The sequence below is a fragment of the Mandrillus leucophaeus genome, unplaced genomic scaffold (genome assembly GCF_000951045.1).
Source record: "Mandrillus leucophaeus isolate KB7577 unplaced genomic scaffold, Mleu.le_1.0 Scaffold242, whole genome shotgun sequence".
Classification (NCBI taxonomy): domain Eukaryota; kingdom Metazoa; phylum Chordata; class Mammalia; order Primates; family Cercopithecidae; genus Mandrillus; species Mandrillus leucophaeus.
In genome coordinates, this window is record NW_012102499.1 from 1,084,528 (window position 1) to 1,110,585 (window position 26,058).

The window sequence follows — 26,058 nt, forward strand, 5'->3', positions numbered from 1 at the left end:
TGAGCCGAGATCTCGCCACTGCACTCCAGCCTGGGCGACAGAGCAAGACTCCGTCTCAAAAAAAAATAAAAAAATAAAAAAAATAAATAAAATAAACACTGGAATGCAGATATCTCTTCAATACATTCATTTCCTTTTAGTTTATACCTTACAGTGAAATTGCTGGATCATATGGCAGATCTATTTTTATTCTTTTGAGGAACCTCCATACTGTTTTTTACAGAGGCTACATTAATTTATATTCCCAATTAAACTGTCCTACCATTCCCCTTTCTCTCTATCCTCACAAGCATCTTTTTTTTTTTTTTTTTTTTTTTTTTGTCTTTTTGATGGCAATTTTAACTGGGGTGAGATGAAATCTCATTGTGGTTTTGATTTGCATTTCCCTGATTCATGATGTTGAATATTTTTTTCATGTACCTGTTGGCCACCTGCACATCTTCTTTTGTGAAATTCCTATTCAGACCATTTGCCCATTTTAAAAATCAGATTATTTGACTTTTTGCTATTGTTTCAGCTCCTTATATATTCTTGTTATTAATTCCTTGTCAGATGGATATTTTGTGAATATTTTCTCTGATTCAATAGGTTGTCTCTTTGTTGGTTATTTCCTTTGCTGTACAGAAGCATTTTAGTTTAATATAATTCCATCTGTCTATTTTTGCTTTTATTGCCTGTGCTTTTTTTTTTTTTAAGAGATGGAGTCTCACTCTATCACCCAGGCTGGAGTGCAATGGCTCAATCTCGGCTCATTGCAAACTCCGCCTCCTGGGTTCAGGCCATTCTCCTGCCTCAGCCTCCCAAGTAGCTGGGACTACAGGCGCCCGCCACCATGCCCAGCTAATTTTTGTATTTTTAGTAGAGACGGGGTTTCACTGTGTTAGCCAGGATGGTCTCGATCTCCTGACCTCGTGATCTGCCTGCCTCAGTCTCCCAAAGTGCCAGGATTATAGGCGTGAGTCACCGCATCTGACTGCCTGTGCTTTTAAGTTTTTACCCCAAAAAAACTTTGCCCAGAACAGTGTCCTGAAACATTTCCACAATGTTTTTGCCTAATAGTTTCATAGTTTCAGGTCTTACATTTAAGTATTTAATCCATAAAATGAGAAAGAGATTTGAAAGGATACTTCAGTCCAGGCATAGTGGCTCACACCCATAAGCCTGGCACTTTGGGAGACCAAGGCAGGAGGATTACTTGAGCCCAGGAATTAAAGACCAGCCTGGAAAACATATTGAGATCTTGTCGCTACAAAAATATAAACAAAATTAGGTGGGCATGGTGGCATGTGCCTGTGGTCTCAACTACTCAGGAGGTTGAGATGGAGGATCACTTGAGTCTGGGAGGTCAAGGCTGCAGTAAGCCAAGGTCACACCACTGCATTCAGCCTGGGTAACAGAGCAAGACCGTGTCTCAACAAAAAAACAAACAGAAGGCAAAAAGAAAAATGATATGGATACTTCACCAAAGAAAATATGTAGATGGCAAATAAACACAGGAAAACATGTTCAATATTATTAGACGTTAGGGAAATGCAAAATTAAAATCAAAGGTGATATCACTACACACGTAAAATAAAAAATAACTGACAATACCAAGTACTAGAATTCTCATTGCTAGTGAGAATGCAAAATGGCACAGCCACTGTGGAAAAGAGCTTGGCAGGTTTCTACAAAGGAGAACAGTTGGGCCAGGTGCAGTGGCTCATGCCTGTAATCCCAGCACTTGGAGAGGCTGAGAAGGGCAAACTGCTTGAGCCGGGGAGTTCGATACCTGCCTGAGCAACACAGCAAAACCCTGTCTCTAACAAAAATGAGAAAATTAGCCAGACATTGTGGTGCATGCCTGTAGTCCCAGCTACTCAGAAGCCTAAGGGAGGAGGACCACCTAAGTCCAGGAGGACAAGGCTGCAGTGAGCTGTGATCATACCTCTGTTCTCCAGCCTGGGCGACAGAGCAAGACCCTGTAGCAAAACAAAACAAAAGAAAAGGAAAACATTTTCTTAGAAATCAAAACATACACTTACCATACAACCCAGCAATGCACAAGGTATTTACTCAAGAGAGTAAATAATTTTGACATCCATTAAAATCCTGTATGTGGTCAGGTGTGGTGGCACACACCCGTAATCCCAACACTTGGGGAAACTAAGGTGGGAGGGTCACTTGAGGCCAGGAGTTTAAAATCAGCCTGGGCAATATGGCGAGACTCTATCTCTCACAAAAAATTAAAAAACTGAATGTGGTAGCGCATGCCTGTAGTCCTAGCTCCCCGGGAGGCAGAGGTAGGAGGATCACTTGAGCCCAGGAGGTTGAGGCTGCAGCGAGCCATGTTTGCACTACTGCACTCCAGCCTGAGTGACAGACTGAGACTCTGTCTCAAAAAAAACCCACCCACATGTCCTTAATTTGGTCAATGGATAAACTGTGATAATATCCATACAATGGAATACTATTTAATAATAAAAATAAACTATGGACACAAGGAATGATATGCATGAATGTCAAATTCAGTATGATAAGTGAAGGAATAATTCCATTTATATGACATTCAGGAAAAACGCAACACTATACAAACAGAAAACAGTTCAGTGGTTGCCAAACGCTGGAACTGTGGAAAGAGGTTGACAACAAGGGGCAAAAGAAATCTTTTGGGTGATGGAACTGTTCTATAACATGACAATAGTGGTGGTGGTTGGTGGTTACATGACTGTATCTGTTTATCAAAACTCAGAACTATACACCAAAAAATATGAATTGTACTGAAGGTAAATTATACTCCAATTAAAAAACTTAAGGTAAACACCAAAAGAATAGAAATGTAACAACTTTCAAACTAGCTGAGGAAAACACAGAATAAAGAAAATAATCTAACAGAAGACATAAAAGGAGCAGAAAAATGATAAAAATAAAAACAATAAGAAGGCAGGCCGGGCGCGGTGGCTCAAGCCTGTAATCCCAGCACTTTGGGAGGCCGAGGTGGGTGGATCACCTGAGGTCAGGAGTGTGAGTCAACATGGTGAAACCCCATCTCTACTAAAAATACAAAAATTAGCTGGGTGTGGTGGTGCATGCTTGTAATCCCAGCTACTCAGGAGGCTGAGGCAGAAAATCGCTTGAATCCAGAAGGCAGAGGTTGCAGTGAGCCAAGATCGCACCACTGCACTACAGCCTGGGTGACAGAGTGAGACTCCATCTCAAACAAACAAACATACAAACAAATAAATAAAATCATGGCTCTTAGTTGCACCAATTCAATAAGGTGCCTATTTCCTCCAGTAAAATTTAAGTAACACAGTGCTGGCAAATGGACCTAGTATAATTTTCAAAGGTGTTGTAAAAATGTAATGACAGACATTAGATTAGGTAAACTGAAATGAGGACAAAGTGTACTTTCAGTTGACTTTGAAACTTCAAAAGAAATGAATCAGTAAGAAAAGAAGAAAGACTGATTGGTTATGAACTGAAAAGGTCAAGGTTGAACAGAAAATGAACAAGAATGAATTTCAGAGATAGTAATCCTCTATTTCCCACCAGGTACAGATGTATAAACAGAGAATTGAAGACTTCGCTGAAAATAAATTAAAACCTATTTTGTAAGACTTTAAATTTTTTTTAAAGATATCAATGAAAAATGTACTTCTACATCTACAATGTTATCTAAACCTCAAAACAGTAATTTTTTGATAGAGTATTATCTATTTGACAATGATGAAACTGAGACATGAAGATTAAGGCATAAATATCATACCCAACAGCAGACCCAGAACTAAAACATAAATTCTGCTAATCTCCATTCCTACTTTTCTATCAACTTAAGTGGAAAGAGGAAGTAAAATCAGTCCCTCAATTCAAAACCCACTTATGTATAAAATCCACATATAAACGGCCTTTCTATAAGAGTGGTTTGCTGCTACAATAACGAACAAACTTCTCAGGTCTCACGTGAATAACAAGTTCATCTAATGCATTCTAAATTGTTTCATTTACAAAATCAAATAAAGAAAAACTTAAAAATATCACCTACACCTACTATATTTATCTTTGTGATAGCTTCACCATAGCGCTGCAGTTAAGTACTACTTTTCCTTTTGCTATAACTCTAACATAGCACGTAATTTTTACATTTTTTGAATATTACAAACTGATATTCTAAGGCTTATGTATCAGTTTATTTTTTAATTCATTTTTTTTTAATTTCAAACTTGCTCTTCCTTGTATGTGCTATTTTTTGTTTGTTTGTTTGTTTCTGAGACAGAGTCTCGCTCTGTCGCCCAGGCTGGAGTGCAGTGGCACAATCTCGGCTCACGGCACACTCCGCCTCCCCGGTTTCCGCCATTCTTCTGCTGCCTCAGCCTCCCAAGTAGCTGGGACTACAAGCGCCCGCCACCACGCCTAGCTAATTTTTTGGTATTTTTAGTAGAGATGGGGTTTCACCGTGTTAGCCAGATGGTCTCGATCTCCTGACCTCGTGATCTGCCCACCTTGGCCTCCCAAAGTGCTGGGATTACAGGCGTGAGCCACCGCGTCCGGTTGTATGTGCTATTGAATACCGCAAGTGGCAAAACTCCTTTCAGCCAGAAGATGGGACGAATTCTGAAAAACACTGCTCAGAAAACCCCAACAACTAAAGTATTCCATTAAATATGTGTCAGTCCTAATTCGTAACTCTAAGTACTACCCTCAACTTCTGAAGCCAACATACTATAAATTTACAGTAACGTTATCATAACTAGGCAAAGAAAAAAAATTCCATTGACTGAACACCCAAAAGATAACCAAGACACCTGTAAAACACAAGCAAATGTGATGAGATACTTAACACTGTACAAGCATTCCAACACAACTATTCTCAAATATTTTATCAAAAAGTCAAGAACTTGAGGAAAAAAAAATAACTGCTAAAGTACATTTGTTACACAGATTTCTTCACCTAACAGTAAAGTAGAAAGTAGGATTGATCTAGGATACTCATACAATTCCTACAACTGCATGTCTTAATTATAATAAAAAGATGATGTATAATAGGTTATTTTTCCTACAGAAAAGCTTATTAAAATGTTTAATCAAATGGAAAAATATTAAATAAGATCTATATTATAAAGTTTAGACTTGATATTAATAATCGAGACCTTTAATAATTTGGTAAATTATATTAATGGCATCTAGTCCTTCAGAAAATTCCTAAGGTTTTCATTCTTTCTTTGCTTAGGAAATTGGGTAACCATAGTCACAAGCAGGCAGAAGCAGCTCAGAGGTGGAGATTAGCAAGGGCAGCACAAATTCCCGTGTGCTAATGTACAAAGAACAGCTCCTGATCCTAAAGAACTCCACTGTCCAAGAAAATAATAAATTTGGAAAAAATGTCTTTTACATTATACATTAAGATATGTTCGGGCCAGGCGTGGTGGCTCATGCCTGTAATCCCAGCATTTTGGGAGGATCACCTGAGGTCAGGAGTTCAAGACCAGCCTGACCAACATGGAGAAGCCCCGTCTCTACTAAAAACACAAAAAAATTAGCCGAGCCTGGTGGCGCATGTCTGTGATCCCAGCTCCTCGGGAGGCTGAGACAGGAGAATCGTCTGAACCCAGGAGGCAGAGGGTGCAGTGAGCCGAGATTGTGCCATTGCACTCCAGTCTGGGCGACAATAACGAAACTTTGTTTCAGAAATAAATAAATAAATAAATAAATAAATAATAAAAAAGATATGTTCAAAGCTGGTAATCCCAGCAGTATGGGAGGCGAAGGCGGATGGATCACCTGAGGTCAGGAGTTCCAGACCAGCCTGACCAACGTGGGGAAACCTCGTCTCTACTAAAAATACAAAAAAATTAGCCGAGCGTGGTGGTGCATGCCTGTAATTCCAGCTACTAGGGAGGCTGAGGCAGGAGAATTGTTTGAACCCAGGAGGCAGAGGTTGCAGTGAGCGAAGATTGCACCACTGCACTCCAGCCTAGGCAACAAGAGTGAAACTCCGGTCTCAGGAAAAAAAAAAAAGTACGTTCATACCATATTATCTACTTCTTTTACTTTCCAGAATAAAGGACACAATCATAAAAAAGGACCAAAAAGAAAAAAGCCATATATATTAAGGAGACACTATCCCAAGTACTGTGATTTGAGCTTTACAAATTAATTGAATATATTATCACATATACTCCAAAACTATGCACAACTTTTATGCATCAATAAGTAACAAAATAAAGACAAAGATTTATGTGGCAGAGTGTTTACCAGTGAGTTTTTATAGTTTGAAAAAAACAAACAAAATGTTCAAAATGGAAAAAAGTTAAATATATTTCACCGCCACCATGAAATCAAAAGCTATGAAATCTTTAAAGAAGCCATTTTTAGGAATAATTTAATGACATACATTTATTTACTTTTTTTGAGGAAAAGAACACATATAAAATTACACATAGCTTAATCCCCATTAATTTTATAATCAGGAAAAAAACATTTTTAAGAAAGATGATTAGCATTGTGTGAATGACAAACTTGGCTGACCACACTAATCTACATTCTAGATCTGGACTGCCAGGAACTAAACAAAAGAGAATAAAGTGGGAAAATTTTATCACCTACCACGAAGGTCTAGGTGATTTCTAGATTAATTGATTTCTAGATTAATTTTCAGTCAGCCTCATATATTCCAATTTTTTTTTTTAATAAAAAGTGAGGCAGAAGTGTCATCCTTTTGGACATTACGTGTGCCATTCCGACAGCAGCTGAGACTTAACGGCACTAATGAATATTTAAATCTACTCCACATTTCCATTATCTTCATCTAAACAATAAAGGTAAGTCTACATTTTAATTCATTGAGGATGAGTTCAAGGTAATCCTGGAATTTTTGAGGAGATACTCCAAAAATTAGGGAGGAAAAATTTATACTGTGTATGACGGAAATTAAAAGAAATAATCAGAGGAGATTTTTGTGGATCCTCCATAACCTAAGGTAAGGAAAAGACAAAAAAGAGAATCTGGAACCCAATTTTGTTATGTGACCTTGGATATGTTTCTTAGCTTCTTAGTATTAGTTCGTTCATCCATAAAACAAAGATAACTAACAACTTAAAGAACTCTAAAAAGTATTAAACTGCCAGCACAATGTTTAGCACACAGTGGGGAACTCAAGAAACAGTAGTTATAAATACTATTTTAAACAATAATCCAGCTGGATAGTGTACAATCTCAATTGTATCAGCCCATCTGAAGTAAATCTCACATCTAAGTAACATTGGGTCTAAATCACTGAGTCCAAAATGATCACTACACTATTACACCATAGAACCAATTACACAAAACTGGAGTCAATGAATTTATTGGTAAGTTCTTGAATGAACACAGGTATAAAATTAGTGGGTTGAAAAGTCTTAATTTCAAACAGAGAATAAAAGGATGGAGAAAAAACAGACTTTCCTGTTATTTAAATAGCAAACCTAAATATTAAAACAAGTAAAGAGGAAATCAAATGGGGGAAAAACAGCAACCATCCCACAATGGCATCTAGAGAGGATGAATAATTTACACCAGTCGGGGTCCGGTCTGGCAATGAAATTGGGAGGAAGAAGTTCTTATATAGGGCTGCTTAACTTGTGATTCCCACTCATCACTGCTTATCAAGAAAATGATGACTGCAACATACATACTAATTTTAAAGAAAGTACAGCATCATTACTACCGTACCGCTCTTTGTGCATATTAGTGTCAATGACATGTCTCAGGTTTTCAATGACAAAATTAAATGTTGCAAATCCTAACTGGCGGATTAAATCTCTATGATCCAAGTATCCCCAGCCCCTACATAATCTCATCAAAGCTGAATATTTAATAAAATTCTGAACTTTGTGTTTTAGAGCTGAAATGTGAGTTAAGTTTTACCTACCCAACAAGACTATACACTCTTCATGGTGGGGACCATTTTAAAAACTATATTACCACTTAAAGAGAACTTTTATAAACTCCACAATCCCGGACATTATGTTCTAACAGTATGTGTTAACGTATCCTCCCAGAATGTAAATACCGGTGTTCATCATGAAATCCTCAGTGTACCTTAACAAGTTTTCCTCTAATCAGGCAAGTAAAAGATGCTGGGTGGATGCAATCATGGCCATTAAAAAGAACGCTGGTATATATATTTTGCAAATTACCCAAGAAGGAAACATAACAGGAATGAATCAGCACAAATTCATCACCACTAAAATATATATGAATGTATTCGGTCAATGGTGGATTTCACTTCATGTGCAGATTATAACATCTTTATGCTTCAAAATGAGTTTGGGATTGTGGGCGGAGGCCGGAAGGTTGACGAGTAAAGATCTGGAAAGCGGGTACTACCAGGGCTGGAGATTTCCCAGGGTTGTCACCGATTGAAAGTGACTTTATGTGCCTTAACAAAGGAAGTCATGAAGGCTTAGCACAGGAGCCTTAGAAGTAAGGAACCGAATACAATGCAACTGTGAACTGAACCCGCTAGAACAGAAGCACGTAAGCGGGAGAGGGTTTTGGGGTTTTTGTCTGTTTTCATCACTGCCACAACAAGGCAGGCGCTTTGAATGGAACGTGGAGGTCTACAACGTATTTAGCGATATGCATTCATCTTAGGAGACGAGTGCAATATTTATTGCCTAAAAATTTTATCGGAATAAACTACAGCGACGACACTACAAAATACTTCCACCATCTCAGGCGCCATTACCCAAGAGGAAAGTCTCATCAGAACGGAGAGCCCTGTGAAATCCGCCTGTGCTCTTCTCGGCGAGAAGTTCTCCAGGACTCCCAGGCTCGCCCCGCGTTTCCCCGGCTCCTGCCCCAGCGCAAAGCGGGCCGAGAACCGCCAGCTGCGCCTCCGGGCCCAGCCTTGGCTGACTGAGGCCCCGGACCGTTACAAACAGCGGGTTTCCGAAGCGTGGGCCGAGAACAGCGAACGCAGGCGGCCCGCACTTACCGCGGCGCAGCTAGTCCCGCAGCCCGCAGCCCACAGCCCGGGGCGGGCTAAGGGGCTTCGGGCGCAAGTGTGGGCTGCGGAAACAGGGGCATAAGTCTGGGCCAAGCACCGACCTGGGCGTCCCGCATTTCCCTCGCGCAACAGCGGTCCCTGGGCCGCGCAACTGTAAGAACAGGAACCGCCGCAGCACTCTCCCAGATCCCTTTTTGCCTCTTCCCGCCCGATTTGTCGCGCGCTCGCGCCCCTCCTCCAACCCCAAAGGACTCCTTCAGGCCTGGAAAACGCCCCTTCCCCGGCCCCTCCCTGTGCGCGTGAACTAGGCAGTTGTTAGGTCTCGCGAGAGGTTCGCCCCCTAGTCGCTCCTCCCCCCAGATAGTGAGTGCGCGAACGAGAAAGGAGGAGGGCGCTCCAGGCGACAGCACTGCAGACGCCATTATCCTCTGTTTCTCTGCTGCACCGACCTCGACGTCTTGCCTGTGTCCCACTTGTTCGCGGCCTATAGGTAATTGGAGTTATTGGAGCTTGGGTATTGCTGATTCGGGCATGGGTTTGGCCTCCCTGAAAGGCTGCGTTGACTTTTCCCAAGCCCGGGTTTTCTCGAGCCCTTAGTGGCCTCACAGCCCGAAGGGAGGCGCTGGCGGGAGGCGGGGTTGTCGCCTCCCCCGTCGTCTTGATTGACGTGGCCTCGGGCCAATTGCTTCGCCCTCGCACCATCGCCGAAGCCCTGGCAGCCAATAGGGCGCGACGGCGGGGAGGACGCGAGAAGGCGGGGGAGGGGAGCCTGCGCTCGTTTTCTGTCTAGCTCCGACCGGCTGAGGCGGCGCGGCTGCAGAGAGACGGCGGCCTCGCGCGGTGAGAAGCCGGGTTGGGGGAGCGGCTCGTGGAGGTGAGGGTCGGAGCCCAGTTTTTCCGCTTGAGGGAGGCATTCTGGGGGCCGCTTTGGTGTTTGGCCGCTTCTCCGAGTGGGAACGTTGCCCGGCGTCCCCTCCCCCACCTCCGCCATTTCCCTGAGCGTGTATCCGCAGTCCGCGTTGTGGTCCTAGAGACTTCGGGGATTCGTGAGGCATGTGCCTTTAGAATGAGCTGGAGCTATGTGGCACTAGGAACTAGGAACCTCGTGGAGGAAAGGAGCCGGGCTGGGGGAGAAGGTCGCGCCGCCGCTCTCTTTGTGTGAGCCCCGCCTCACCTTGGGTCTCCCGGCCCGGGGTCGGAGCTGGAGCGGCGGGGATGGAACAGTCAGGGCTGCCTCGGTGGCTTTGTCTCGGGCGATGGGGGGAGGATGCGGGGGATGAGACCTCGGGACCGCGTGGTGGGTGGGGGAGGGGGTCGGCGCTCGGCTCCGCCTAGTAGCACGTAGTCGCCATTACGCGGGCCGCCATTTCCTGTCGGATCCGGGTGAGGAGAGGTGGCGGCGCTTTTGCTATCGACTCTCGCTTTTTCCAGTCCTGTTACCCGGCTGTTTCCGATCCCGGTACCGGGAGGCGGGGAGGGGAGGGCGCGTTGGCGCTCGGCCAGTCGAGCACATACTTAGCGGATTTTCGGGGCCTGGGGACTAGTGACTGCAGGACCCGAAAGGTGAACGGCACGCGGCAGCGTTATTCTCACAGATAAGCCCTGCTGGTTTTGCTTAAACTTTCTTATCCAAATTTTTCACACCCCACCTCAGAAATTGAGTGCTGGGCCAGGAGAATGTCGTTTCAGTTAGTCGTTAGAAGAGCGATAAGTCCGCCAACGGTATGGGAGAATGGGAGGCATAAAAGTGCCTCGCTTGTTGGCTCTTTGCTGTCTAGCCAACCTTCTAGTAGAGGCCGCTTGTCAGCTCCTAGTCCCGACAAGAGGGAAGCTTAAAAAGGCTGTTTGCAGGCCTGTCGACCGTTCTGGCGCGTAGACACTTTAGTTTTCATATTACAGGCATAATTGTCGGGTTGTACTCTCTCAAGCCTAATTTAAAATAGTCCGCTAGTGACTGTTAGTTTTCAAGGGCTCCATTAGCTTCGCTGGTTAATAGACTGGTAGTGTGATAGTTTGGATCTGGTCCTGTATTAGATTTTTGGATTTATCCCTCCGGTAGATTGTCGATGGATGTGTTCGCAGTGGCCGTTGTATTTGTAAACTTTCGGGGTGTCACATAAGATCGCTTCAAGCATGAGTCGAAAGAAATAGAAAAGCAATTAGAAGTTTTAATATAAAATTAGTTTTTCCAGTGAATAAGATGCATTGTAACTTTTCATAAATGTATGCTTTGTGGATGACATTTATCTTTTCAGGCTTTTGTGAATGTGCCGTATAAAACAATTCATTGCTGTGTTGGGAGTTAATTCAGTGGCTAAAAGTTATTGTTCTAACTTAGCAAAAAATCAAACCAGGCTCCGTTGAATTTTGTATTTTTTAGGCAGTCATTTGAATTGCGAAACACTAAAATGAGTCAAGTTGTAGAAGCAGCTAGTTTTTTGGGTTCAAATCAGTGTTGACTGTGATCAGAAACAAATATTCAGTAATAGGAATAAACAAAAGCAAAACTGATTTCTGTTGGTTCTTATAGGCTACGCAGCACTGGAGTGTCAGTTGTTGGTCCGACCCAGAACGCTTCAGTTCTGCTCTGCAAGGATATATAATAACTGGTACGTTCCAGAAGCAGTGGTTTTTTTTTGTTTTTTTTGTTTGGTTGGTTTTTTTACAGCTTGCTTTCCAATAAGCCAAATGTACTAGCGTCTTTATTTTTCAACAGATTGGTGTGCCCATTTAATAAAAGAATATGGAAACTGAACAGCCAGAAGAAACCTTCCCTAACACTGAAACCAATGGTGAATTTGGTGAGAATAAATTTTAATTTTAACAGTATTTTTTTATTCTGTTAATTATTGCCTAGAAGTGTGTGGTGAAATTTTGGTATTTCTGTTTAGGTAATTTTAATTCAGCGATTTATCAGTTACATTTTAGCTTTTATTTATGAAGTTGAAGTAACTGATTTGCATATAAAAAATTTTCCTTGCATTTTGGGATTTCAAGTCCTTTGAAGTATTTTGTCACAGTATTTTGTGTTTGGTACATTTTACTAGATGGAAGCATAAGGTTCAAGTCTATAGCAATGCCTTTGGCCTTTCTAAAACATGCCTAAGATTAGCAACAAGTCTCTTGAAACAGAATGGAGTTGCTTTGGAGACTTCGCTGCTCTCTTTGAAATCTGAACTGTTAATTTTTAGGTAAACGCCCTGCAGAAGATATGGAAGAGGAACAAGCATTTAAAAGATCTAGAAACACTGATGAGATGGTTGAATTACGCATTCTGCTTCAAAGCAAGGTATGAATTTTATTCTTGAAATTTTGAAGGGGGTTCATACTCAAGTGGAAATTAAGATAAGGTCTGGTTTGGCTTTCTAGAAAGTCAAAAGTTTTACAGATTGAAGAATATAAAACATTTGTTTGTGGTTCTTTCTAAACACACTTGAAGGCTCTGGTGGTTTTGTTATTCCACTTATAATTAAGATTAAAGCCTTTGCTGTAGTGAACCACCACTACAGGTCAAGCTAGGAGGAGAGTGTGATTCTTAAAGTATTAATAGATTAAATCTTAATTATGTGTGGACTCCTTAGGAAACTGCTTAGTTGGCAGTTTATTGTTTTATCACGGGTCACAATATGAAGGTACCTACTAATACTAAATTAATTGATTTATTTTACCAAAAGGTGCTATAAAATCTGTGCTTAGTTTTATTTTATACTCAGTGTATTTCTCATGTTGAGTACTCCAAACTATTTAGTCCTCAAAGCACTTAGAATTATATTTTGATTTTTGATTTGTTTTTGGCCTGGTCGTTTTTACATCCCCAAGTAGATTTTTATTCTTACAACAAACAGGTTAGAGGATTTTTTAGCAAAACCTAAGAGTATAGGTAGACATTAATTTTAGGGAAAGGCAAAATAATTTTTTGTCTTTGTATCTTCTCCAGAATGCTGGGGCAGTGATTGGAAAAGGAGGCAAGAATATTAAGGCTCTCCGTACAGACGTAAGTATTAAGATATTAAACTAGTACACGAGCAGCTTCAGTTTATATGTCTATAGAAATTTAAAGATTTACATCCTAGAAATCATTTCATAGTTTAGCTACAAGACATTCGTAACAATTTATTATTACAGAATTGATTTCAAAGTTATCCATTCCTGTTTTAACAAAAGCCCAGATTGAGCAGGGTTGGGGGGGTGGTTTCTATTAAACCTCTTCACATTCTAATAAGAGTCCACCAAACTATTCACTTCATCAAGCAAGATAACATCTTAATTAGAAATAGCAACAAAGTGTAAAAATCCTTGATTGCACCATCCTGTGTGTGAATCAATTACAGTATTACTGAAAACCATTGCAGGTGGCTGGTTAAATCCAGAAAAATTTTTTTTGTTTTCTTTGGGAAGAAAAATGTCCATCTGTTCTTTAACGGCTTGCACATGGAGCGCAAAGAATTTAATGTTGAGGTTGCATGATTTAAATATGGGTAAAGAATAGAGTAGGCACTTAATCTTATAATTGGGAAACTGTTCGTCAATGCCTATGATTTGTTTGAGTCTTCATTTTACAGTGGGTTGACTCTTGTGATTAGACACATTAAATGTTGGCAGTGCCAGAAGTGAGCACGTTTATAGGACTTGGCTACACCAAAATTTCTAAATTTTTTTTCTCATAGTGTACACATTTCTTAATGTTTTTCTTGCTAAAAATGAGGCAAATAACTTTGTGTCGAGTACTTATTTGACAGTATTTCATTTCTCTCTCGGTCGCAGATCTTTGTATGTTCCTCTTGATTACTGTAAACTGAACTTGAAATTTTGTTTAAAATTTTACAAACTTGCCTGTTAGGATCTAGGAATGCGTTTTAAAACCTCCAGACAACCAAACCAGTCTTATTAGTTAGGGTTTTTGGTGGTGTGGGAATTTTTGTTTTGTCTTTTATAAAACCTCTCTCCTCTTAATCCAGATGTTCTGTATAATTATCTGGGTTATTTCCCCATTTCCTCAAGAATTTCAGTAAACTTTGAGTCAGGTTTTGTGTCTACCCTCATGAGCCAGCCTGCTACTGAAACATCGTTTGTTTTTCTTAAAAAAATAAAAACGGCTAGAACCATCATTTGAGGTCCTTAATGTTAAGCCACAGTCAGATTTAGAGAAGTCCATTATTGTGTTAGTCTTCAGAACAACTTAAGCTTGTTTCATTAATTGAGAGTATGAGTATAGTTTGTATTAAATTAAAATTTATTGCTTTTCCCCCTTTTCCCTCTCCTTGTTTTTTTGGCCATATATCTCCGTTGCCCATGTACTGGATCGACTTACCCCTGCGTTGCCCACCATGACGTTGGCCCATCCGCCCCTGAACGCCCATGTGAAAACCCTGGTTGGCTATGCCCAAAAATGTGCTCGTTGCCAAACGGGTACCATACTTGACAACTTCTGATTGAATGCCCATGCCCAATGCCAACATCCACGAACGCCAATGACCAATGCAGTACAATGCCAGTGTTTCAGTCCCAGACAGCAGTGGCCCCGAGCGGTATGTCCCAACAGTTTATGCCTCACTGCCTGATTAGAAAGAGAGAAATGTATTTTATTACCTGCCTTTTATATAATTAAATAGTATCCCCTTTAGACGGTGTATTGTTTTTCAAGTTTCTGTCTTATTTTCCCCATTAAGTCTTTTTGTCACTGAACTTTTACCGTGAGTTGCCCACCCAAACGATCCACTAATTTTATTTCGATGGAAGGAGCACAGCTTCAAGTGTTGCATATTTGCCGCATTGTAAATCAAATTGTTACCAAGATAGTCTCTCGCTCTGTCTTTGTGGCCCACCTTGCTTCCCAACATTGCCTGTTCATAATTTTTTCTGATGAAGTGCTAACTCTGGTTCACTTTCCTTCACTTCTCATTTGTGTTGTCTTTGTTTTGTCTTGCATTTGTATTTGTTTTCTTGCAGAGCCCATTAGTGATCTAATTTCTAACTGGTATTCATAACCTTACTCCAGATACAATGTTCACCACTCGCATATTCCCCCACTTTGCCTAAGAGAAGGTGTGCCAGTTTTACCAATGTAACAGCGAGGGTATCCTTAACTTAGTGGTGGCGGGGAACATAAATATTCAACTCTGCTTCAGTTCTGGTCAGTTTATTGCCCACTTAATCTGAGCCCTTCCAAAAGCCCATTCTCTCTGTCTCTCTGCAAGTCTCCTAATATTGTTATCATGTCTGTATTGGGTATAAAACAAAATGCATGTGAGAAATCTATAAATAGGCTACTTTAAATGGGGAATATTAAATAATTGTATGTTACATCTCTGTAAAAGTTTGTATGACTTTGGTAACAAACACAAAACTCATTTTTCTTTTCCGCCTTTTTTGTATTATCTGGTATTTGTGGTGTTTGACAGCATATTGAGTATCAGTGCTGATATTGAAACAATTGGAGAAATTCTGAAGAAAATCATCCCTACCTTGGAAGAGGTAGGCTCATTATTTTTTTTAAATATATTTGACAATATGAGGGGGGAATGTTTAAAGTGCGTTGTATTGGGGTATGATGGGGGAGGTGGAGAGACAATGGATATAACAGTTTGCAGGAGTATCTCAATGTGCTACGTAATTTTGTACATACATAATTTGTTTTTTTAAAAAAAACAGGCTGACCACTCCTGGAGTAAATGTGAACTTATCTGTGGTCATGTGCTTTCATGGGTTTAGTATGTATTTTATGGGCTTTAGTTTTAGAAAAGAGATTTTTTAAATTAGAGTATTTATGGGAATATGTTGAAAAGGAGAATTATTTAGATTTAGGATTTTACGACTACGTAATTCACTTAGGCATATAGAGAAAAGTATTTTATGTTTTATGTCATATTAATGTTGAGTAAAGCAGTTTCTCATTTAATAATATAGGTTTAAAATATGTTGTAGTAGCTTTACCAATATATGCGACAATAGCCTGATCACGCTAGACACTTAACCTATTACTCTTATTTTTCTACTTTCAGGGCCTGCAGTTGCCATCACCCACTGCAACCAGCCAGCTCCCGCTCGAATCTGATGCTGTGGAATGCTTAAATGTATGTCATAGTGCCATTGAACCCCACTGAAGTATGGAGCCTGGCCCATAGGATCGATTATATTTTTAACATAGTGTGCTTTTCCCATCTCTATAGAAAAAGGCTTAAAAACATGATACATGAATGGTCTTACAACTCACTGTTGACCCTGCTCCATGCTGCAGTGGGAATTAACTACATTTGCAAAGTGCTTTGCAGTCATTTTTATTATGGTGTTATTTGAATGTTAATAATAATTTTGTGGTAACAGCGACATGCTAAATGGCTGCAGTGTGGGTATGGTGTTGCAGGACCTGAAAATAAAATAGTTTTTTAAGGTGGTGCAGAATGTCCTTTTTGGGCCTGGCTATTGAGGATAATAAGCACATAACTGGTAAAGTTATTGAAATATAAATTCAGGTTGCTCACTGCAACAGTATATTATTGTTATGCTTATAGCAGATAAGTGTATTTTGGGGAATTGTTGATTTGAGACTAAAATTTTATAACTCTCCCTCCACAGTACCAACACTATAAAGGAAGTGACTTTGACTGCGAGTTGAGGCTGTTGATTCATCAGAGTCTAGCAGGAGGAATTATTGGGGTCAAAGGTGCTAAAATCAAAGAACTTCGAGAGGTAAAAAAAAAAAAAAAAAATTCTGCCATATTTCTTGCTGGAAAGTAAATTTTCGTATAGACTTGTTTCTGTGAGCTCTCACTTCCCTTCTGAGTTCCCTCCGAAGATTGCTTATCACAAACGACAAAAAATGTCTGGCATTGCTATTACTTTGTCAAAATTTTTATACCATTGCAAAGTCGTGTGATAATTAATGAAGTTTTTATATTATGGGGGGATAATTGTTGAATTCAAATGCAATTTTCACTGAATCTAGGAAACCTAATTTTCTTCTAATTATTTTTTTTTTTATGATCTTACTACAGAACACTCAAACCACCATCAAGCTTTTCCAGGAATGCTGTCCTCATTCCACTGACAGAGTTGTTCTTATTGGAGGAAAACCCGATAGGGTTGTAGAGTGCATAAAGATCATCCTTGATCTTATATCTGAGGTACTTCTGAACACATTTGTTTGCATTTGGTTTTATGAAACAAAGTGATAACCTTCTGCAAAAGTAGCTTCAGATCATTTAGTGTAATAGTCTTTATTTGCCCTTTCCCTAGCAATTTTCTATCACCTGGCTTCAGCCATCACTTTAATTTAGAAATGGTTTTGAAAAAGTGGAGAGTGGTAATTTGTTGGTGGTATTTCTGTAGCCTTTGATCCTTCAAATGAATTTCCTATAGTGTTGCTTGTGTCTTTGTAACTACGCTGCAGGGCTGCAGGGCTTCCTATCTCGGGTGCCTCAGTATGGATTACAGGCTTGCCAAGATACTGATCTCTTCAGCCCTTGTTGTGAAATGTGCATTGTAGTTTGTTATGTGTAAAATGGGAGGACTTTGTGGTTTCTTAAGATTTAAGTGTAAGAGCAAGCTGTTACTTCTCCTTGCACAGGCAATAGAACTCACTTGTGTTTAGCACTTGCCAAAAGTTTTGGAGTTCTTGGGAATCTTTACTTTGCTACTGTTAGTGTTGACATAATTCCTGTTTCTGCCTCTAGCACCTCCTGATGGGGGAATTACTTGTATTTTGTTGATGATGAGAGAAGGGTTGGTTTGAAGCGGGTCTCTTTTTCTTCAGTCTGTAAGTTTGTTCTATCTCTGTTTTTAGTCTCCCATCAAAGGACGTGCACAGCCTTACGATCCAAATTTTTACGATGAAACCTATGATTATGGTGGTTTTACAATGATGTTTGATGACCGCCGTGGACGCCCAGTGGGATTTCCAATGCGGGGAAGAGGTGGTTTTGACAGAATGCCTCCTGGTCGGGGTGGGCGTCCCATGCCTCCATCTAGAAGAGATTATGATGATATGAGCCCTCGTCGAGGACCACCTCCCCCTCCTCCTGGACGAGGCGGCCGGGGTGGTAGCAGAGCTCGGAATCTTCCTCTTCCTCCACCACCACCACCTAGAGGGGGGTAAGTTTTTGGTTTTTTTCATCTATGAATTATTAACCTACAAGAGACTGTGCTTAGTGATAGACAAGGTAGACTTTGATTTGATATGTGTGGCATGTAAACAAGTTTAGATTACAACAAGTACTGTGCTTGCAGAGACCTCATGGCCTATGACAGAAGAGGGAGACCTGGAGACCGTTACGACGGCATGGTAAGAACTTTGGTTTATTACCAGTGTTTTGTGTATGTGAGGGTTGTAACAATATAGTTCACATTTTGTTGAAGGTTATAGTAATTAAAAAGCTTTTCCTACAAGTAAATTTTGTTTGAATTACTAGTTAAATCATTATTTCTGTTATTTGCTGCTGGAGGATTGTGACTTTACTGAGCTTTGTTCCCTTCGATTACATAATTGCTGCCTATATATGTACCCTCTTTTGTTTTAATGTAACATGTAAATTAGGCATATAAAAACAGCTCTATAACAAAATACAATGTGGGTTCATGTTAATATTTTTATCGCTAACAGGTTGGTTTCAGTGCTGATGAAACTTGGGACTCTGCAATAGATACATGGAGCCCATCGGAATGGCAGATGGCTTATGAACCACAGGTTGAGTATCATGGTTGTTCGTGTGTATATCAGTGATAATTTAAGATGTTTACCTGCTCTCCAGTAAGTTTATTATTCCCCAGAGGATACTTACTGAAAATAGGATACAGGATGACTTTGGTTTCCTGAATAGAGGGATTTTATGAGTATTAAAATACTTGAATAGTGAAGCTGGGTGCAGTGGTACTCACTCAACCCCAACTACAAAAGAGTCTGAGGCAGGAGGATCACTTCAGCCCGAGAATTTGAGACCAGCCTGGGCAACATAGCGAGACTCCATTTTTATTGAATGAATTTTTTTTTTTTAAGTACTGGTGGTAACTACAACGGCAAAGTAATTTTCTATTTTTTTCTTTCTGTTTTTAGGGTGGCTCCGGATATGGTAAGTTTTCTCCTTTGTGAAATCAAACATTAATTTCATACTTTTTAAATGAACTTACTGCTCATTATTTAAATCAGATTATTCCTATGCAGGGGGTCGTGGCTCATATGGTGATCTTGGTGGACCTATTATTACTACACAAGTAACTATTCCCAAAGATGTAAGTATCTTTAATACTATGAGGAGCACTTTATCACTTTTATGATTATTCCTCCTTTCTGTTTTTTTAATTCAGAAGGTTTTAACAAAAAGACACATTTAGGAATGAGGTTATGTTCATAGGCTTTAGTGAGCTAGGTTTTCTGCTGTTTGAGCCTTGTTAAGTGATCAGTGCTGTGTTAATAAAAATAGTTAAGAGGGTTTTGAGCCCTTAATTAGCTAATTAAGGGAAACATCAGTAAGTGTGACATAAATGCATTGTAACTCAAACTTTGACAGGTTTAGGGATAGTTAAGAGTCTGAATGAATAAAATTAATACACTTCATGCTCCTTGAAAATACAGGTAGTAAATGTTAAAAGTATATCGTAAACATACTTTTAAAAAATCTTTTCAGTTGGCTGGATCTATTATTGGCAAAGGTGGTCAGCGGATTAAACAAATCCGTCATGAGTCGGGAGCTTCGATCAAAATTGATGAGCCTTTAGAAGGATCCGAAGATCGGATCATTACCATTACAGGAACACAGGACCAGATACAGAATGCACAGTATTTGCTGCAGAACAGGTCAGTTTAAGTTTAGCTTTGTGTTAGCTTATACATACTAAAACCTTTAAAGAGCTTTTCTTCTCAATTGATTTTTTTCTTTTAGAAGCCATGGTGTCTCAACCTTTTGGGGACCTAACTTCTAAACATTCTAATAGTTTGCCTTGATTTTCTTCTGCTTTCTTACTAAAAACGAAGACATTCAATACTAATCTTGCTGGAAGAAGCCTTAACCAACAAACTTCTCATTTCTCTGGTGAAAACTGCTGCCAAAACCACTTGTTACAAAATTGTACAGAGCCTGTAGACAATGTAGAAGATTCATTGGATGTTGGCCTAGTTCTGTGTGGAAGACTAGTGATTTTGTTGTTTTTAGATAACTAAATTGACAACAAATCACAGTCTGCCATATGGCACAGGCCATGCCTCTACAGGACAAGTGATTGGTGCTGTAAAATGCAGCATTTCACACCTTACTAGCATTCTTTGTCTTTTCTACCAAATATTAACAACTTCCAATTCCGTTTTCTTAATTCTGTTCTACTAATGTCTGATTTACCGCTCATCATTTTTCTTGACATTTAACATTGCTTTAATTTGTAATTGCTTATGGTTTTTGAACTCTTCTAATTGTAATGGACATGTTTATCATTTTAATTTAGCATTGAAATTGTCTTGATGTTGATTAAGATGTTACGAGCAAAAATTCTAATTCGCACTTTTTTTTCTTTTCTTTTATAGTGTGAAGCAGTATGCAGATGTTGAAGGATTCTAATGCAAGATATTTTTTCTTTTTTATAGTGTGAAGCAGTATTCTGGAAAGTTTTTCTAAGACTAGTGAAGAACTGAAGGAGTCCTGCATCTTTTTTTTTTTATCTGCTTCTGTTTAAAAAGCCAACATTCCTCTGCTTCATAGGTGTTCTGCATTTGAGGTGTAGTGAAATCTTTGCTGTTCACCAGATGTAATGTTTTAGTTCCTTACAAACAGGGTTGGGGGGGGGAAGGGCGTGCAAAAACTAACATTGAAATTTTGAAACAGCAGCAGAGTGAGTGGATTTTATTTTTTGTTATTGTTGGTGGTTTAAAAAAAGTTCCCCCCATGTAATTGTGAACACCTGCTTTGTGGTCACTGTAACATTTGGGGGGTGGGACAGGGAGGAAAAGTAACAATAGTCCACATGTCCCTGGCATCTGTTCAGAGCAGTGTGCAGAATGTAATGCTCTTTTGTAAGAAACGTTTTATGATTTTTAAAATAAATTTAGTGAACCTATTTTTGGTGGTCATTTTTTTTTAAAGACAGTCATTTTAAAATGGTGGCTGAATTTCCCAACCCACCCCCAAACTAAACACTAAGTTTGATTTTCAGCTCCTCTGTTGGACATATAAGTGCATCTCTTGTTGGACATAGGCAAAATAACTTGGCAAACTTAGTTCTGGTGATTTCTTGATGGTTTGGAAGTCTATTGCTGGGAAGAAATTCCATCATACATATTCATGCTTATAATAAGCTGGGGATTTTTTGTTTTTGCAAATGCTTGCCCCTACTTTTCAACATTTTCTATGTTAGTAGTTGTGAAGAACTAAGGTGGGGAGCAGTACTACAAGTTGAGTAATGGTATTAGTATATACCAGAATTCTGATTGGCAGCAAGTTTTATTAATCAGAATAACACTTGGTTATGGAAGTGACTAATGCTGAAAAAATTGATTATTTTTATTAGATAATTTCTCACCTATAGACTTAAACTGTCAACTTGCTCTAGTGTCTTATTAGTTAAACTTTGTAAAATATATATATACTTGTTTTTCCATTGTATGCAAATTGAAAGAAAAAGATGTACCATTTCTCTGTTATGTATGTTGGATTATGTAGGAAATGTTTGTGTACAATTCAAAAAAAAAAAAAGATGAAAAAAGTTCCTGTGGATGTTTTGTGTAGTATCTTGGCATTTGTATTGATAGTTAAAATTCACTTCCAAATAAAACACCCATGATGCTAGATTTGATGTGTGCCCAATTTGAACAAGGGTTGATTGACACCTGTAAAATTTGTTGAAACGTTCCTCTTAAAAGGAAATACAGTAATCTTATATATATTTTTTGTGTGTGTGAAGTGTTTTTCTAGCATTTATAAGTGAAAGCTGGCAGGGGTGGTAGATGCAAAGTTCAGTAGTTGGGCTCATAATTTATTAAAGTGGTAATTTAGCAAAATGAGAGCCTAGTCATCAGGTTTGGTTTTGTTTTGTTTTGTTTTTCCTTATAGTCAGAGCTTTCCTCATTACCTATGAGAAATTTTGAATGAGTTACTTTGTTCCTTTCTCTAAAATAGCTTTCGTTTGATGTTTGAGAATATCGGAGACAATGTAAAATCACTGCAGAGTATGATTCCTAGCTCATATTCCTGAAATACTGCTTATTAACCTCCAACTGTCCAGAAAACTTGAAAACTTTTTTGTTTTGAGACAGAGTCTTGCTCTTCTTCCCAGGCTTGAGTGCAGTAGCATGATCTTGGCTCACTGCAACCTCCATCTTATGGGCACAAGCAGTCCTGTCTCAGAACATGAACAACTATATAGAAAAGGAGTCAGGAATGTCATTATTGAATTTAGGTAAGAGGCTTGTGTATAGTAAAAGAATATCAGTTGGGCACAGAATAATGCCTTTTAAGGGAATTAGAGTTGAGTGACATTTAGTTTGGGGAGGGGCCTAGAGTGTTCTTTTGATTTACGAAGAACATGAAGTAAATGTCAAAATGGCACTTAAAACTAGTGAATGCTACCTGTGGTATGGTTTCCCCAGTGTGGGTGAGTTGGGGTTGCTTAGGGTGAAATGAGCCCTTACCCCTAAAGAAAAATTTGTAAGGACATTTTAGTCAAATTGTTACTCCTACTGGAGTAAAGCATCCTTGGAGAGAACACTGGCTTTCAAAGCTTTTATCTGTTGTCTATAAATGAGTTATGTAACACATGGACTATTAGCTGAAAATGTTTTTACTTTTGCGTTTTACAATAATTTGAGACAAACACATCATTCTACTGAAGACTTAATGGATTGAATATCTGGCATTGATATCTTCAATACATAGCTTTGGGAGGGAGAGGGGTGTTTTGCAAGGCCACTACTATTGATTGGTAAATGGTATTTAAAATTTGGGTGAGAATTGGTACAGGTTGGGAGAATTTTCACAAAGAGTGGGAAAAGTGAACATAAGCTCTTTAATTAAATGGAATATTGAGCCAATTTTGTAAGAAGTACTGGTACATAACGCTGACTTAGTTTCAAAAATTTAGCGTAATTTTTGAAAGTTAATTACCAAAATGCCAACAGACGGAAACCAAGTTGCACTAGTTATCTCAAGAATTTAAAACCTTTCCCTACTATTAATGAATTCAAATTTTGTTTGCCTTTAATTATGTTCCATTGTACCAAGACAATATAATGTAAAATGCTAAATCTGATCACTGATACCATTCAAATAGCAAAGAAAATCAAGAAACAGCAAAGTTTTTAAAAACTCTCATTGGTTTTAAGTTTTTTTATTGTCGTTCCATATGAATTAGGTAATGAATTGCTTCAGATTGCTGTGGTTCAAAGTAAGTTTAATCAGCCCCGTGCAGTGGCTCATACTTGTAACCCCAACATTTTGGGGGCTAAGGCGGACAGATGGCTTGAGCCCAAGAGTTTGAGACAGCCTGGGCAACATGGTGAAACCCCATTGCTACAAAAAATAAGCCAAGCATGGTGGTGCACACCTGTAGTCCCATTTAGGAGGCTTGAGGTGGGAGTATCTCCTCAGCCTGGGAAGTGGAGGCTGCAGTGAGCCTTGATGGCACTACTGCACTACAGCCTGGGTGACAGACCCTGTCTCAATCCAGTAAGTTTTTATGTTAAAGGGAACCAAAAAAGGAAGAAGTACTTTTTTTTTTTTTTTTTTTAAGATGGTCTGGCTGTGTCACCCAGGCTGGAGTGCAGTGGTGCTATCCTGGCTCCTGACTCAGGCCATCCCCAGAGACCTTCCTATATTTCAGCCTGGGGCAAGACCAGTGGGAGATGATTAATGAGAGCAGACGCTCCAGATGGGTTGAAAAGGATGGCAAAAGTGCAAAAACAAGGCGCTAGCCTCACTTCTAATTTGAAACCCTGCAAAGTGTTCGTATGACCACATGGGATAGAAAACACAGAAGACAGATACACAATGTTTAGCAGAGATGATCTGAGATTACAGACACAAACACCCCACAGAATTTCCTTTGATTCCCAGGTGTCATAAGAGGCACATCACTTGAGAGCCAGTGGGGCTTGTGATGGGGTCATTGTGGTGAGGGATATGGTTACTGCATAGCAGCAGCTGTAAGAGAGACCAGCTAGTGGCTGGATGGAGATGGCAGAATTAGCAAAAAATTTGCAGTACCAGTGACAGCCAAGGCGAGATAGTCAAGGATAGACCACTGAATTGAGTGCCAGTTACACTAGCTTTGGTCATTCAGTAGTAGCTTTGCTGAGGGCAGAAGCCAAAATTCAGACACCTGACAGACTATACTATACCTCAGCTAGAGATCAGAGACTGCTGACAAAGACCCGTTTCTCTCAGGAAAAACACCTGTATCCTAAATCAAAATAACATCTAAACCTCCCTTTGTACCCAGAAGTGGAGGCAAAGAAAGACCTTGGAGAGAAAACAAATGGCCCTAATAAGGGGTTGACCTTTAACTATTTCCCGTAAGTGAGATTATTTACAACTGGAAGACCAGTGGCTCGACGTCTGTAATCCTAGCACTTTGGGAGGCCTACATAGGTGGATCGTGAGGTCAGAACTTCGAGACCAGCCTGGCCAATAACGTGAAACACCGTCTCTACTAAAAATAAAAAAATTAGCTGGACATGGTGGCACACGCCTGTAATCCCAGCTACTCAGGAGGCTGAGACAAGAGAATCACTTGAACCTGGGAGGCGGAGGTTGCAGTGAGCTGAGATCGCGCCACTGCACTCCAGCCTGGGCAACGAGCAAAACTTGGTCTCAAAAAAAAAAAATGGAAGACCAGTTTTTTCTGCTATCAGTGGGAATGGGAATTTATGAGAAAACTCAGTCAAAGAAGGCATATCTAGGAATTTACAGACCCTGAAATTCCCAAGAAACAGGAGAGTTAAGACTAATGCTATCAAATCATAAATTCTGGGTGGAGGTGGTCTCTCTTGGGATGGACCTTCAGATCATTTATTCATACTTTGTGCCTCAAACTGGTACCAAGTCTGTGTATAGTTCAGATTCCGGAACTCATAGTATCAGGCTGACACTGCTGAGACTGCATCATGGTTTGACCAGTTTTCCCTGCCCTGTGCTGCTTTGCTCATTCTGCTTCACGTGAGAGCATTCTCCAAGTGAATCAATTGCACAAAAATCTCTGGCTGAGACTCAGCTTCTAGGACTTGATCTAACACAGTTAAGCTGAAGCTAAAGCAGAAATGTACATCATTCACATATCCTGGACTTAGATTGCAGCAAATAATGAGACTGGGTTGTCCCCCTCAGAAGAGGGGGTGAGAAACGTATGAAGATAACTGTGTTGTACTATTATTTCTGGAAGTACATGAGAAAAACTTCCTGAATGCTGAACAGCTAAAGGGTGAATTATAATGGACATCTTGTTAATACCACATCAGTTTCCCCTTTCTAATTGAACAGTTTTCCTTGTGGAGTTTTTCTCTCTCCATTGTACATAGGCTTGATGAGAAAGAAATCCTGGTCCTTACAGGTTCTTTTGTCACCCTGGAGGATGGGCATTTGATTTAGGCTTGCCCAACCTGACTCTCTCCTGGGATTTTCAATCTTGAGGAGAATGATGCAAGCAAGCTGTAATGCTTATAGGTTTTTTGGGTTTTTTGTTTTTTGAGACAGAGTCTCTCACTGTCACCCAGGCTGGAGTACAGTGGCGCAATCTCGGCTCACTGCAACCTCCGCCCGCTGGGTTCAAGCGATTCGCCTGCCTCAGCCTCCGGAGTAGCTGAGACTACAGGAACTACAGGCGCGCGCCGCCACACCCAGCTAATTTTTTTTTTTTTTTTTTTTTGAGACAGAGCCTCGCTGGGTCACCCAGGCTGGAGTGCGCGGTCTTGGCTCACTGCAAGCTCCGCCTCCCGGGTTGTCAACATTCTCCTGCCTCAGCCTCCGGAGTAGCTGGGACTACAGGCGCCCGCCACCACGCCCGGCTAATTTTTTTGTATATTTAGTGGAGACGGGGTTTCATCATGTTAGCCAGGATGGTCTCGATCTCCAGACCTCGTGATCCGCCCGCCTCGGCCTCCCAAAGTGCTGGGATTACAG

At 40.1% G+C, this 26,058-nt stretch overlaps 2 protein-coding genes across 15 annotated transcripts in view; one reads left to right on the forward strand and one right to left on the reverse strand.

Moving 5' to 3' along the window:
* RMI1 (RecQ mediated genome instability 1) overlaps nt 1–9,564 on the reverse strand; it is a 24,444-nt gene extending 14,880 nt beyond the window's left edge. For 2 of the 8 annotated variants that reach the window (XM_011982749.1, XM_011982754.1), the window contains exons 1-2: nt 8,957–9,164; nt 1,886–1,961 (exon numbers count right to left, since the gene is read on the reverse strand). The gene's annotated coding sequence lies outside the window, so the exon portion shown is untranslated. Of the gene's footprint in view, nt 1–1,885; nt 1,962–8,956; nt 9,251–9,417 lie in introns of those variants that run through there. The other 6 variants (XM_011982750.1, XM_011982752.1, XM_011982755.1 and 3 more) reach the window with 6 other exon arrangements.
* On the forward strand, nt 9,180–21,737 carry HNRNPK (heterogeneous nuclear ribonucleoprotein K). 7 transcript variants are annotated; one of them, XM_011982741.1, is made up of 17 exons: nt 9,180–9,458; nt 11,499–11,577; nt 11,685–11,769; nt 12,160–12,257; nt 12,906–12,962; nt 14,453–14,496; nt 15,370–15,442; nt 15,970–16,041; nt 16,544–16,657; nt 16,963–17,091; nt 17,751–18,058; nt 18,194–18,248; nt 18,567–18,650; nt 19,017–19,032; nt 19,110–19,192; nt 19,588–19,757; nt 20,478–21,737. In XM_011982741.1, exons 3-17 carry the CDS (start codon nt 11,712–11,714, stop codon nt 20,509–20,511), a joined length of 1,395 nt encoding a protein of 464 aa, XP_011838131.1. In that variant the 5' UTR covers nt 9,180–9,458; nt 11,499–11,577; nt 11,685–11,711; the 3' UTR covers nt 20,512–21,737. The 7 variants fall into 7 exon arrangements, with proteins under 7 accessions (XP_011838131.1, XP_011838134.1, XP_011838132.1 ...); XM_011982744.1 differs by having other exon boundaries at nt 20,538–21,737; XM_011982742.1 differs by having other exon boundaries at nt 9,346–9,458; nt 11,709–11,769.
* Nucleotides 21,738–26,058: the final 4,321 nt, after the last annotated feature.